The sequence below is a fragment of the Pelodiscus sinensis genome, chromosome 7 (assembly GCF_049634645.1).
Source record: "Pelodiscus sinensis isolate JC-2024 chromosome 7, ASM4963464v1, whole genome shotgun sequence".
Classification (NCBI taxonomy): domain Eukaryota; kingdom Metazoa; phylum Chordata; order Testudines; family Trionychidae; genus Pelodiscus; species Pelodiscus sinensis.
Genome location: NC_134717.1, coordinates 64,004,338 through 64,018,644, shown reverse-complemented (window position 1 = coordinate 64,018,644; position 14,307 = coordinate 64,004,338). Strand labels below are relative to the sequence as shown.

The 14,307-nt window shown below is 42.7% G+C and overlaps 1 protein-coding gene across 10 annotated transcripts in view; it reads right to left on the bottom strand.

The window, feature by feature from the left end:
• Positions 1-14,307, bottom strand: part of HDAC4 (histone deacetylase 4) — a 226,272-nt gene that overhangs the window by 132,283 nt on the left and 79,682 nt on the right. For 9 of the 10 annotated variants that reach the window (XM_075934078.1, XM_075934072.1, XM_075934081.1 and 6 more), the window contains one exon: positions 1,602-1,673. The exons of the other annotated variant lie outside the window; for it this stretch is intronic. In XM_075934078.1, coding sequence (XP_075790193.1) covers positions 1,602-1,673 — 72 coding nt within the window. The remainder of the gene's footprint in view (positions 1-1,601; positions 1,674-14,307) is intronic. 10 annotated transcript variants of the gene reach the window in all.

Sequence of the window (14,307 nt, the reverse complement as noted above, 5' to 3'; positions counted from 1 at the left end):
CATGCATCAGACATGGAGAACGGCCACATACTCAAACCAGTGGGGGAGCACTTCAATCTCCCTGGGCACACAGTTTCATGTTGCTATTCTCAGGCAAACACACTTCAAGAACAGACAGCAATGGGAAACTGATGAGCTGGAATTCATATGCAACATTGACAAATAAAACCTCATTTTTACAGGGTCTTTTTATAGGATCTTTCGAAAAAGCTCCCCGTTTTCAAAAGAACCGCATCTAGATCGCGGTTTCAATTTCAAAATAATGCTTTTTTGAAAGAGCGCCATTACGTGATTATGCAAATGAAGCGCAGGATATTTAAATCCCAGCTTCATTTACATCCCTCTGACATCTAGACTACATCCCTCTGTCGGGTCTCAACATGGCTACCTCTCTGAAACACTTTCGAAAGTACCTACATCACTTAGGCACCTCAATTCCACTGAAAATCTATAGGAATGAAAGAAGTTCCTAAATCATACTATATAGTCCTAGGCACGTCCAGCCCTGGTTATCAGGGAGACAAGGATAATATTTCATTGGGCCACTTTCTGTTGGTGAATAAGACAAGCTTCCAAGCACACACAGATATAGGAAAGGAGGTACTCCCAGCATCACAGCAAACTGCAGACTGGAACTACTTACTGCAAGTAGGCAGTTAGCGCATATTCTAGGGGACCATTAACCCTTCCTGTATGTGACCACTAGGGGAATCTTTGGACAGCGGCACACGGTGTATGCACACATAAGGATCCACATGAGCACTCACTGAAAGAAGAGCTTTCTATCACCAATGTAACTGGAATGAAAGGCATGCAAGGGTATGGTGATGGTGACCGTACACAAACCTAAAAGTAGATACAGCCAGACAGTATCATTGACACCCAATGACCTCTACATCCTGAACCACGTAATACTTCACTTACAATTGCTTGCCTTAAAAACGCACTAACCCTGATTCTTATGCCCTCCTTGCTGAAACATGTCAGCCTAGCCCTCTGGTCTTTTTGACTCTGGAAAGTACAGAACGGCTCTCCCTTCTCTTTCAGATGGTGCCACATGTTTCACTAGGAAGGGTTCATCTTCCTGCAGAATATTAAGAAACCCAAGAGCATCCTTGGGTGCCAGGCTTTTGGGGGGGGGCGGGGGGGGGGAATGAACATGTAACCTCAGACAATGATCAGGACCCATGCATCTCAGGTCACTGGGAGTCAGCAGTAGAGCCCTCCAAATCCGCAGGTATTTGCTTTATATCCAGGGACTCTCTTTGCGGATAGCAGCTCAGATGAGGATACAAATTTTGCATGCTGTGGGAATTCTGCACTTTGGAAAGACCAGAACCAAAATCTCACATTAGAAAATCAAGAGCCAAGGTTGAGAATTCTTCCAGGTGGTATCTTTAGAAAGAATTCTGCCACGTCTCAACCAATCATGCCAGTCTGTCTGTCAGTCCTCCTGGCTAAACCCTGGCATAGGACAACACTCGCTTCCTACATTGGTGATCTCCTAACCCTTTTACCACAGAAAATAAGACAGTAGTGTGCATGCTTCCCCCAGCCTCCCCCAGGAATAACATTAGAAAGAAATGTCTTTTTCTTCTTACCAGAACTGGGCATATGGTTCACTCTAGGTGGATTTAGCAGCTCTACTGGCTGATCTCGGCCAGAAAGTCCATCTGGAAAACACAAAAAGGATTTGACATCATCACCTGCTTGTGGACTGTCTGAAGTAGCTCAATTAACCCAAGTCACTAGCAGAGCCCTTGCTGGGCAGATGCAGACCAAGCAATTGCTTTGGGCCCCAAGCAGCTTAAGGGGGCTCCTGGCTAAGTATTAGTCTGTGTTTGGGAGGGAGAAAATAATATTGCTGCATAGCGCACCCAAGAGGCTAGCACCACCTCTGGTCATAAACTAACCCTCAGTGCAAAGGAAAAAAACCACACCAACATCACAAATCATTTTAAAGAAGGATGCAGTAAGTCAGCATCATCGTCGCTATAGACCAAGCCAGAAAATAAGAACCCTTCTCTAACCTGTTCTGCTCTGGTTTGCATTTAGTGCTTAATGTACCTGTCAGGACTCCGGGAGATCTTATCAAGCTTACTACTAACAAGGTACCTATCACTGAATAACTAAATGGCTATTCCTTTTTCTATTTCGTAAGAGTGCGGTGAAGCTCCTAGCAGAAAGAGAGCCTTCAGATACATTCTATAAGCAGCTGTAATATCTGGAAGAGATGGTAAAGAAAACAGAGTACACTGCAGAAGACTAACACAGATATGAATCCTGTGCCATTTTGCAGTGGGTTGGATTTTATACACAAGTCCAAGCATTGTCAAAACATTTCTCTGTTTTAAAGATCACACCTTGCACACAAAACAAGTTGAGGCAGAAACAGAAGTCGTTACAAGTTACTACTGCACAATGAATGGTGCACCAAACTTCTTGATTTTTTCCCCAAAATGAAGCAATGAAATTATTTATTGACCTTGCAACATGGTTCCACACACCCACTTTCCCACCTTTTTTGTTCATTCTTCTCCAGCATCTTGCTGTCTACCACCTTCTAATATCAATACAGGTGAATCAAGCTATATAACATCAAAGCAGGTACCGGATCGCTCCACAGTCAAATAAAAAAACAGCACTGAGTTTACCATTTACATGTTAATTTTTTCATTACATAAATAACGCTGGCTCATTTTTTCTGCATATTCTCTCTAGTCCAAACAGTTTGAAGAGAAAATGGAATTAAGTGCCCTATTTGTTGTGTGCATCAATTGTCTTTTAGTACCACTCAGTTTGGTAAAACCTCAGGAAAATATGTGCATGAACTGAGCTGAGCTTTTCTTTTAGCACATTCCAGTTAAGCCATTTGGGCTTGGTTTGTTTGTTTTTTAAAGGAAATATAGCAGCCAGTAAAATGATGGAGGATTCCGCAGCAACAGTGCAATGGATTAGAGATTGGCATTTGGATGAGAACTAATTTCTGCAGAGAGTTAATTTGGACAAGACACAGCTACTATTAAATTGGAGAAGGGCAATACAGGAACTGTCTAATCATCTACATCAGCAATACTAACGAGTCATGTACAATTGTTTGTTTTTCAGGTTCACAAATTCGTGGCTTTAATAAAACAAAGTTTACCTAATAAAGAGCCCACTGTCCCATCTATTGTTAATAAGGGGAGTGCAACTTTGTTTGGGACGCAGCGCTTGGTACATTTATCTATGCATTTATCAACTTACCATTAGACCGCTGCAATACTATTTAGGGATACACCTCCCGTTATTCAGAAGCAGAAGCTCCTCCAGAATGCAGGAACTCACATATTACGTGGATCTTTGCACTAGAATACACGCATTCTGAAAGCTTTCTGTCGGCCTCCAGGTCAAATTCAGGGAACTGGTCTTAGGAAAAAGAGTCAGGTGTCACCTCCCGAAATAAGTAAATTCTCTTAGAGGGACTTAGGAGTTTCCGAAAAGCATAATAGGAAAAAATATCTAACAAGCAGTACAAAAGCTACTCTGATCAAGTGGTTAGAGTTTCCACAATTTTTGTGGAAAATATTAAAATTCCACCCAATATTATTAAGCATGCATATTCATTGCTATTAAAAATAGAAGGCCATTTTAAAAAACAAAAGTTAACATGTAGGCTTAAAAGAAGAGATTTTTAAAGCATGACAACTGCCAAATTAAGCCAGATTTTCACCAGATAAAAAAACAAAACATCTATCCAGTTTAAGACCTCTTTTCCCAGCAAAATGTCAACATTATTCGGGAGTGTATGGCTATAAACAACAAGATCAGAAAATCTGTGTGGGTTGCCTTTACTCTCAAAAAAGATTTTATCATGTCTAGGCAAACTTTCAACCTTCTTTTTTAAAAAAGGAGGTGGGGAGGGGAAGAGTGTGGAAGAAATCCTCATTCTGTCAACAGCAAATCTAGTGAAAGTTTGAGAAAGCTCTGAGCAACTCAAAACCAGCTGTTGCAAGAGTACTGATCAGGCAGCTTTACACATGTGACTACTCACTTTAGGTATATCAGAGAAAAAACTGTAAAATATTTTAAAAGAAAAAACGTGCAACAACAGCCAATACAACATATGTTGTGCTACCACACTGAAAATGTGCTGGCAGTCTTGAGGAAATTTTCCTTCGGGTCCTGAATAAAAAAAACCAAGCTTTTTCTCTGCTCCTGCAGAGCTATGTTCCCTTCTTACCATGGTTACTCGAGATGTTCAGTTCATAGTTCTCAGAACGTGCAACTGACCTTTCCAAGAGAAATGCTTTTACAGGGGCTTATGCCAACACTCATGAATAAGCAAAGAGATGGGAGACATTCTGGATTGACAAATGACAAAGTGAATAAAATTAGTTTCCTTTACTAAAATTCCATAGGACTTTTAACCCTTTCTTCCTAGCCACCGAACACACACAGTCCAATTAATCAAGGCAAATGTAATTGAAGGGAAAAAATATTTCTCCTATCTGTTTTACCAAGTCACCTATACTACCTCCCCGTTTCTCTGTCCCCGCTTCCTCTTTGTGCTCTCTGGGATGGGGAGTGATAGCTCATGGCAAAGTTACATATCCTAGAAAAATGTGGAGAAGGGATACAAGAAGGGATACGTGATGCCATGTACTCAACCCACTGTGGTTAAGATAGTTAACACCTGTCTATAGGAGGGCCTAGTATCAATAGCCTTCAGCTAATAAGTCATGAGCTCAATGAGGCTATTGATCATGCCAATTACTGCCTTTATTTCATAAGAACGTAAGAACAGCCGTACTGGGTCAGACCAAAGGTCCTTCTAGCCCAGTATCCTGTCTGCCAACAGGGGCCAGCACCAGATGCCCCTGAGAGGGTGGACCGAAGACAATGATCAAGCGATTTGTCTCCTGCCATCTCTCTCCAGCCTGACAAACAGAGGTCATGGACACCATTTTATCCCCTAGCTAATAGCCTTTTATGGACCTAACCTCCATGAAATTATCTAGCTTCTCTTTAAACTCTATTATAGTCCTAGCCTTCACAGCCTCCTCTGGCAAGGAGTTCCACAGGTTGACTACACACTGTGTAAAGAACTTTCTTTTATTAGTTTTAAACCTGCTACCCCTGTATACAGATTCTCTGTATCTTTTTTTATTCAAGTTATTCAGTAAGGATCAGTGAGTCAGCGGGGGTCATCTCAATTCCACATAATGTGATCCTTTTCATTCTAGCTTTAGGACAGGGCATCACTCAAAGAGAACACTGCTCTTGATAATCCGCCTGCAGCCTTCCATACAATGGCATCAGCTCAGAACGGTTTACTTGTCTAAACTGGATGACTCTTCAACACCTCTGTTGTCAAGGGGCTCCTAGCAACTACTCTCAGTAGCTCAACAGATACTCACATGGAGTTCTATGCTGATCTATTCCATCACCCAGGCACTGGGGCAATTTGGGTGGACAGGTGTTTGGGGCCTTTTGCCAAGAGGCATGCAGATCATACAAAAATTATCACCTTCCGCAAGCCCAAATGGGGAAGAAGTTCTGCTCTCTCAGTATCCAACCAAGAAAAGCACTAGCTGACAAGTAAGCTAAAGCTCAGCCCAGGCAAAACAGACACTGTTCAGTGCCGGAGGGTAGCAGACCAGGCTAACTAAACTTTTAAAAGTTTGCAGGGTAGAAATACTTCCAGGCCTGATAACTCCCAAACCCTCACTTGGCACTAGTGACCAGAAATATCTTCCCCTCTCCCAGTTATTCCTGGCTTTCTGATCCTAGGATTGGGTACAACGGTGCTGGTCTCTGCACGGGCCCAATTTAAAAGGCTGCACGGAGCATACTGTTAATGGTAAATGCCGGTGCTCACCAGGGACCAGGAGCAAGGCTACATCTAAGCACATCATACTCATTTGATAAAAGCAGCTGCATTCCACTAGCTCTGTGGTATGGGTCAGAGCATACATTTAGGCTCAGTCTAGATTGCATCCCTTTTTCGGAAAAGGGATGCAAATTAGACGTATCGCAATCGCTAATGAAGCGGGGATTTAAATCTCCCCCACTTCATTAGCATAAAAATGGCTGCCGCTTTTTTCAGCACGGAGCTTTGCCGGAAAAAAGCGCCAGTCTAGACTCGGATCTTTCGGAAAATAAAGCCTTTTCCGAAAGATCCCTTATCCCAGTGGTCCCCAACCTTTTCAGGTTGGCGGGCGCCAGGGGGTGTGGCCTTCCCCCATAGCCACGCGCCCGGTGGCCCCCGGCAAGCGCCGCGCGCCCGGGGCCGGCACTCCCTCCCCCCCATAAGCGCCATGGGGCCAAGGCCGGGGCCAGGGCACACGCGGTGCCCCCGGGGGCGGGGCCAAGGCTGGAGCCGGCAAGGGCACACGCGGCGCCACCGGGGCCGGGACCGGCCATGCGCCCGGGGCTGGCACCTGCCAGCCCAGATTGCTCCGCGGGCGCATGTAAAGAGCCCGGCGGGCGCCATGGCGCCCGCGGGCACCGGGTTGGGGACCACGGCCTTATCCCTTATTTTAAGAGGAATAAGGGATCTTTTGGAAAAGGCTTTATTTTCCAAAAGATCCGCGTCTAGACTGGCACTTTTTTCCGGCAAAGCTCCGTGCCGAAAAAAAGCGGCAGCCATTTTTATGCTAATGAAGCCGGGGAGATTTAAATCCCCGCTTCATTAGCGATTGCGATAAGTCTAATTTGCATCCCTTTTTCGAAAAAGGGATGCAATCTAGACATAGCCTTAGTGCTCCACACCCCCACTCCCTATGCTCAACAAGACATCCACTCATGTCAATGAGGAGTTCGCACAAAAGCCACAAAACAAAATCTAGCCTTTGTAGAATGACTGTACTTTCCGTTGCTGCTCCTTAATAAGCACTCGGAGGGAACATGTCCCCCCCTCCACCTTAGGACATCGCTATATTTCTGTCCTCTCTTGCTTCTGAACCCTACTTTGTTTCTCATCCCCATGTTTTTATATCTTCCCTTCTGCCCTCTGCATGTCATTGCCTACAGCAATTTCCACTGCCAGGCCTTCTTTCCCACCTCCATCCTCATTCCAGCTGCTAAAACGATCAATAATGCAATTGTTAATGTGACATTCAAGTGTCATTCCAGGAATTCGTGCCTCTCCATTTTACTATTTCAGACTCTCTCCAGGAACAGGAAGGCGAGGCTATCCATTTACCTTGCGTTTACATTTGGAAGATTTTCTTCCCAGCCACCTGGCCTAGAAGTTTCAGCTTTCTTAACCAAAGCAATTGTGGGAAAGCCAGATGCACTGTGAGGGCCACAGAAGTAAGTCAGATAAAATTTGGAGTCTTCCAAGCTGCTTCAAAGTGTCATTAAAAGGTGTTTACATCCAGCTCTAGCTATAAAATATGTAACTGGAAAAGTAACGTAGCTTTTTCTATCTTGGCGTAAGCCATCACAGTAAATGATATCGTATGGCATGGTCTTGATCGGTTCTTAGATTTGAAAGCTTGGGGACCGAAAGCAGGGTATGCTCCAAGGGGTTCTCTAATGTTGGAATTGTTTCTACCATCTGTCCAAAGTGGCCTGAAACCTGTCAGCTTACCAGACATGGCAAAGTTCACCCATTTTATCAGGATGTTTACAGTGTGTTCTGCATAAGACTGGTGTGCCTGGATTACCTAGGGGTTGTGATGGACATATTCCAAATCTAAACCAGCACCTAGACATTTGTTTCTGTTATAGGTATATAGGAACTGAGATACTTGCAACATGCAACTTCTCTAAGAATATATAAAAGGAGCATAAAGGGGAGGGGGTGTTCTTGAATAAACATACCCCTGATATTATTCCATATCTTTTATTGGAGGAAACCAGTTCAGGTACTGGACGATTTGAGTTTTTTTGTCTTTCTAAAACGTTGTGAGAAACAGTGCCCTGCAGTGGTACAACTGGAATGAAAACCTGCAGGACTGGGACATGTGGGAGGAACAAAGAGCAGCAGGTACCTGAAGTTTGTGCCTGCCAAGTAAACACGGTCCACTGCTATTTCCAGAATTACAAACGATGCCAAAAGGTAACTGAGAAACATACTTCTAAGGTAGACTATTAGTAATGAGAAGAGAAGCTTTTGTGAATGTATTTATCTGCCTATTCACTTGACGTTTACGATATGGAAAAACACTGTACATTTACAAGTGAGAAAGCAATTAAAGGCAGCAAATGCATTATGTTTCCTTAACCCCATGAAAAATGCTCTTTGCATGTTTCGTTCTAATCTGTCTGCACTCAAGAATCTATTTTTGGAACTCTCCCTGGACTGGACTGTAGTATATGTACTGTAATGGCATTTTAATTAGCCCAGAGATCTGGAAGATGCACTGTGCATCCAAAAGGGAAGAAGTCGAACTGAATGAACGCATTCTTTACTTCCTTCTCACAATGTGATTTATAGCAGTTATCAAGAAGAAACACCAATACCACATTCAATTGAGTTGACTGCTTAGTTTATTAAGATCCAGCGCATCCCAAAGCATGCAGAACTCAGCAGAAACCATCTTAAATATTTGCCGTAAGCAACTATTGCTAGACAAGCTCTATTTACTATAGGTTAAAACCTCTCTAGTCTGGCACCCTCGGGACCAGACCAGTGCCGAGCCAGAGATTTTACCTAACCACAGGAAGTCAGTATTGTCTAGCAGCAAACACTGCCACTGCTTATGGAGCTCTATGACGACATTTTAGGGGTTAATTAGAGCTAAATCACAGCACAGAACACTGAGGTCCAGCACCGGTGGCTGCAAACAAACTACAGGATTGATTGCAGGAAACAGCCACAACCATGGTAAGTGGACATCAAATAAAATCATGCTGCACCATGGACGTTGCTGGACAAGCGAGTGCTGGACTAGAGAGGTTCAACCTGTATTACTACAGTAATTGTAGGGTAAGATAACTGGCAGCTTCAGGGGATAGCCAAATTAGTCTGTACAGGTAAACTGAAAAACCAACAAATAGTCTCATAGCACTTTATAGGCTAACAAAACATGGAGATGGTTTGGCAATATTTCATAATAAGAACCGGGGATGGAAATAAGGGAAGGGTAAAAGAAGAGGAAGAGGAAAACAGTTAATTTAGTATTGCTCTCAATTTTAAATATAACATCTAGCCTTAGAGACTTTCCACTGCCAATGACAGACATGGTGCTTCAATTATCAGTACTATTTCTTAGCAAAGCCCCAAGCATTTTCACAAATATCCGGTGTTCCCTGTAACCTGTGTGCTTGTGCGGCCATTGAGAAGATTCTAATGCCACCCAGCTGATTAGTAGACTATCCATAGCTAATTTGTTTCTACTGGTGGTGTACAGTCACACATGTCTCTGCATATAAAAAATTATTCTGCACATGAATGGAACATTGACAAATACTCATGTTTTCTTCCAAATAACTTTTATGATACAACAGCAACTGAGTAACAATGCTGTCTTCTACCTCTACTATAGAACAGGTTTACAAAGATTTCTGTTTTGAATCTTCCTGATTACAGAAGAGTAACTAATGTCTAAACGTCACATGGAAGATAACATGTATCCCACTGAGGTTAGTGACAGCCCAGCAGCGCCTTACATGATTTTCTGTAGCTCTATTATGCCACACAAACCATGAACGCTCGGCAAACCGGCTCTGATGATGCTTGGGCAAAATACCTGCAATGGCTACAAAATTTGCATTTCTGCATGAAATAAGTGGCATGAAATCTGATCTCATTTCAGCTAAAATTGAGACACTGAAGTGCAGAGTCCCACAAATAAAGTCATCTTCACTATATTACTAGGCAATTTTTGATTGTCTCCTTCCTTAAATTATAGTCTATTTGTCAACCAGTCACGAAAGGAGGAAGAGCTCAAGTTGCTGAGAGACCACAAGACATGCAAAAATTAATAGCCAAATGACAGTAATTTTAAAATGCCAGATGTAAGTGTTGTCTTCAGCAGCCTATGCAGTGACTTGTGTTGGAAGAATAAAGCCTCATCTTGAGCAGGACAAGAAGTCAATTCAACAGATTCCACACACAACTAAACAAATACAAATTTCAAAACTCTGCAAAGAATGAGGGGAAATGTACTTTTAAAAGTATTTGCTTTGTAAAAGCTTTGACATTCCATTTAAAAACAGTCCAGGATAAGTGTGATAAAAGGAAATGTAGCAATTGTAATGCGTGGGTGACTTAGGGGAACAAGAGCCATTAGGACTGTTTCACACAGATCAGCTGGTTTTCAAAAAGGTGATTTAAGTAACTCAAGGCAAGTGAAAAGAGGGAGAAAAGGAAAAGGAAATACAAATAAACACAAAGATATCAATGCTCTTCATGATACTGTTGTAAAATACCATTCTGGGTTTATTCTGCCACATATTTGTTTTCTTTTAACACAGTATTTCCACAACTATTTTCTCATTTCTTTTTGTTATCCTCTAGATCAGTAACAAACTGCAAACCTGGTTTATTTGATTTGCAGTGATGGAGATGCTTGAAAATCAGATAAAGTTAAAATCTTCACGCAACTTAAGTTCATTCAGATATGGAATCAACACAAATGCACACAAACAGGACTGTTCTACGGTTTGGAGATTTGTCACACATTTCAATGGACTGTCAAAATATGTGCTTGCAGATATGGAGTTTGAGATGCATGACAAAGGACCAATATCACTGCCAGAAATATTACTATTCTGCCTACATCTAAAAATCTATCTAATGAATATGTGATGGGATATTCTCATGCTTACCCTTCCTATAACTGATCCAGAGATAGAGGGTTTTTTAAAGTCTACAAGGAGCAAAGGAGAGCCCTCTTAGCATCCACTCAATAGCTTTGATGTCTTAGATTAGATCCAGGGGCATATTCACAGACATCCAGCTGCTCCCAGGGAACAATGTGAATACAGGTTCTGCTTTTAATTCTTCAGTTGTCCATTGAGATGATCACCAGTAAGCAATGATCTTGAAGTTTCTCACATGATTCTGCCGTTCTATTGCTAGCCATAGCATTTGGCCAGCAGGGACAGTAACCAGGGGGAGGGAGGAAGTTGCATTAATCTTATATAGTAACATGGAGGCAGTGAAGCTCTTGGTTGAACCCGAATAGCAACCTGCATGCCCATTGTAATGTGGAGTCAAGCAAAGGACTGAGGTGCTGCCAGTAAATCCTAAGGCCTTTGTATCTGGTGAAGTGTAGTGAAGTGTTTTCTCTTTCCTTCCTAACATTTCTTTCTGGGGTGTTTTTAATCAGCTGCCCTGGTGTTAAAGCATCTTCATGATGCAGTTTTATTTCATCTGCATATTCCTAGATTGAGTGCCTGGAGCCAAGCCTCGGGACCATCCCATGCAGTCTCTTGTAGAAGTCAAAGAGAAGAGGAGAGAAAAACTGAGCCTTGAGGAACTTCACAAAACCGGGGCTGGCATTGAAAAGCATGTGGTCATCCCTACCTGGAGCATCTCATCTGAATCAACAGCTCCAGTGCCTCCACTTACTCAAGTAGAATTCTACCACCACCACAGGAGAAGCTTTGTTCAAGGCTGTGGAGCGATCTAGCAGCAAGAGCTTGATTTCTGTCCTGAGGACCAGCAGGGGTTTTTCAGTACCATGGCCTGACCTGAAGCCCAATTCTGTGGGATGAAGAAGGGCTGCAATTCTGAAGCTTAAATGTCACTGCCTTCTCCATAACCTTGCCAATAACTCACCTATACAACCATTAGACATTCATAACTATCATTAGTAAACTGTAATTTCAAAACATGTTTTTGTTTAATGTTAAAAATTGCTATGTCTGCAATCCATAGCATGTCCAGTGTGTCTTAAAACTCACCTGGGAGCTCCCCGACATGCTTCTTTTAAACAGAAGTTTATTTACAAACAGGAGTGTTAAGCGGTGGCTTAAGGTGACTACTTTTAAAGGCTGTGTTTTGTAAGGACAACTTGTATCTGAAGTGTTGCTAAATTGAGCAAGCTTTTCTCCAGTAGATGTCGCTCTTTCCAATAGATCCTGAGGCACTGCAAATTCTCTCTGATTTAACCACACACGGACCAGGGTGTAGTTAGTCCACAGAAGAGCCTGCCTCCTAGACATCCTGATTTGAGGTCAAAGACTGCTCAGTTCTCCCACATCTTTTCCCCCAAACCCGTACACAAATTGGTTTTCTGTACTGACAGAAAACATGATTCTTGTGTTGTGCTTCTGTAAGTAAGTCTAGATGAAACACCACAAGAAATCAATGCAAAGCAAATGGACTGATGCTTTAACACATTACTGAGCTCAGCTCCAAAAACCTTTGGGGCAGAAAATGTGTGTTTTTGTAGAGCCCTGTATAAATGTACGAACATGAATCCATAAACAACCTAGAGATTGTTGTGGTGTTTTGTTTGTTTGGGTGCAGATAAAAGACCTCCACGAACATATAAACAAGACGTGCAGTTTGCTATTCCAAACACGTTGGCGGAGGAAATAATCTACATTAGGCTGCAGAGCATTTCGGCAGAAGGGTCTAAAATTTGCATCAACAATAATTTTGGACCAATCGAACTATAAAGGAATTTAGCAAGTTATTGCTCTGTCCAGAAATCTTTCGAATACAGATAACCAGGGCTCGACAAATCTGCTTATCTACTCGCCTGTGGTGAGTAGATTTCATCCGGTTGCCCCGTTCACCAGCAGTTCGCGCATGCGCAGTGTGGGGCTGGCAAGTGGTTTCTGCCATGATTGTCGAGCCCTGCAGATAACAGTTGTGTTGTCTGATCACTTTGTTTAGCTGCCCATTACTTTCAAGACAGAAAATTAGCATTTTACATTTAGTGTGAAGCTCTGGCCTAATCAGGCCTAAAGCAGGCAGTGGGGAAGGAGGGATGAGAAATGCCAACCACTCCACCAGCTCTGTTTACAGGAACTCTTTAGCCACCTGGATATACCCACTGCAGGATACCTATCCAGAGACCCAGCTTAGTCATCCTGGCGGCAATAGTAAGTCTCAGTAGGTTTTTACAATCTAGGTGAGGTCTGAAGTCCTTAAGGATTTCTGTTTGTGTCTGACTTTTAAACTAGCATCAGATGACTGCATGATGAAATATTTTTCACGAGTTACAAAAAAGAAAACCGTTTACAAGATTTAATGCTCATCACCAAGTCTGACAGCAAGAAATTAAGGAAATAGCTTGTGTTTTGAACTATCCACTCTTTCTTTTCTCTGCAGACAGTCCGTTAACTTTATGCATCTGCTCAGTTTCTTTTCAAAACCATGGTTGCCAGGTATCTGATTATGATAATGATTCGGGTGCAGAAGTGAGTTCGGGGCAGGAGACTGGGATCAGAGTGAAGGAGGAGGTTGTGTCGTGGGGCAGAAGATTGGGGGGGCACAGCCCAGGACGGAGTACAGGTGCAGGAGAGGAGAAGGTGCTCTGTCCCCTGCAGCTTTCTGTGGTGCAGGGGGAGCCCCCACTTCCCAGCAAAATCTCTCCACTCCTACTGGCCAGAAACCATCTAATGGGAGTTGAAAAATTGTCCTGCATTGCTCCCCCACCAAAATTTCAGCCCATGGGAGCTGAAAGATTTTGCTTGGTGCAGGGGCAGCCTGCAAAACCTCTCTCCTCTCCCCACGGCACAGAGAGCCACAAAGAGCAGCCAGCCACCTTGAGCCCTGCTGCTCCCTACCACAGGACAGATTAAAAGGCGTGGCACAACGGATCCAACCCATGGGCCATCAATATAAAGGGAACATGAAGACATTACCAAGTTTACTTTCTCCTGACCCCATTACCAAAATAACAGACCCGTATGCCAAAAAACAGTTTGAAAAATTAAATGAACCAAAAATTCAACACATTAAAAGAGGGAATTATCAATGATGTTACTTTTCTCATTTTAAGGCTTTGGCAAACATGACACTGATTTATGGCCACTGAAAACATAACTTTTAAAATCAACAAGTCCGCACACAAAAGCCGCTGCAGGCTATATTTATGACAATAACCACATACTTTACATTTGTGTAGTGAAGTGTTTGGTAAGTCAAATGGTAGTAACCTGATAACTGCTACCGGAAAGGCAATCCACAGGACTATAGCTATAGTGTTTTAAAGAACAAGTAACCCACCACAAGCAGGAAATTAAAAGCCACAGCTTCAAAAAAGCCCACAAAGAATGAGAGAGTCATAACTAGTGCAATAAACCAACTTTAAAACGCTAAGAAAGGCACTGCCATCATTCTTAGCTATCAAAGATTATGCAAAAAAACGAACAGTACTTTTTCCAAGTATTTATTTTTAATCAATGAAAATAGCT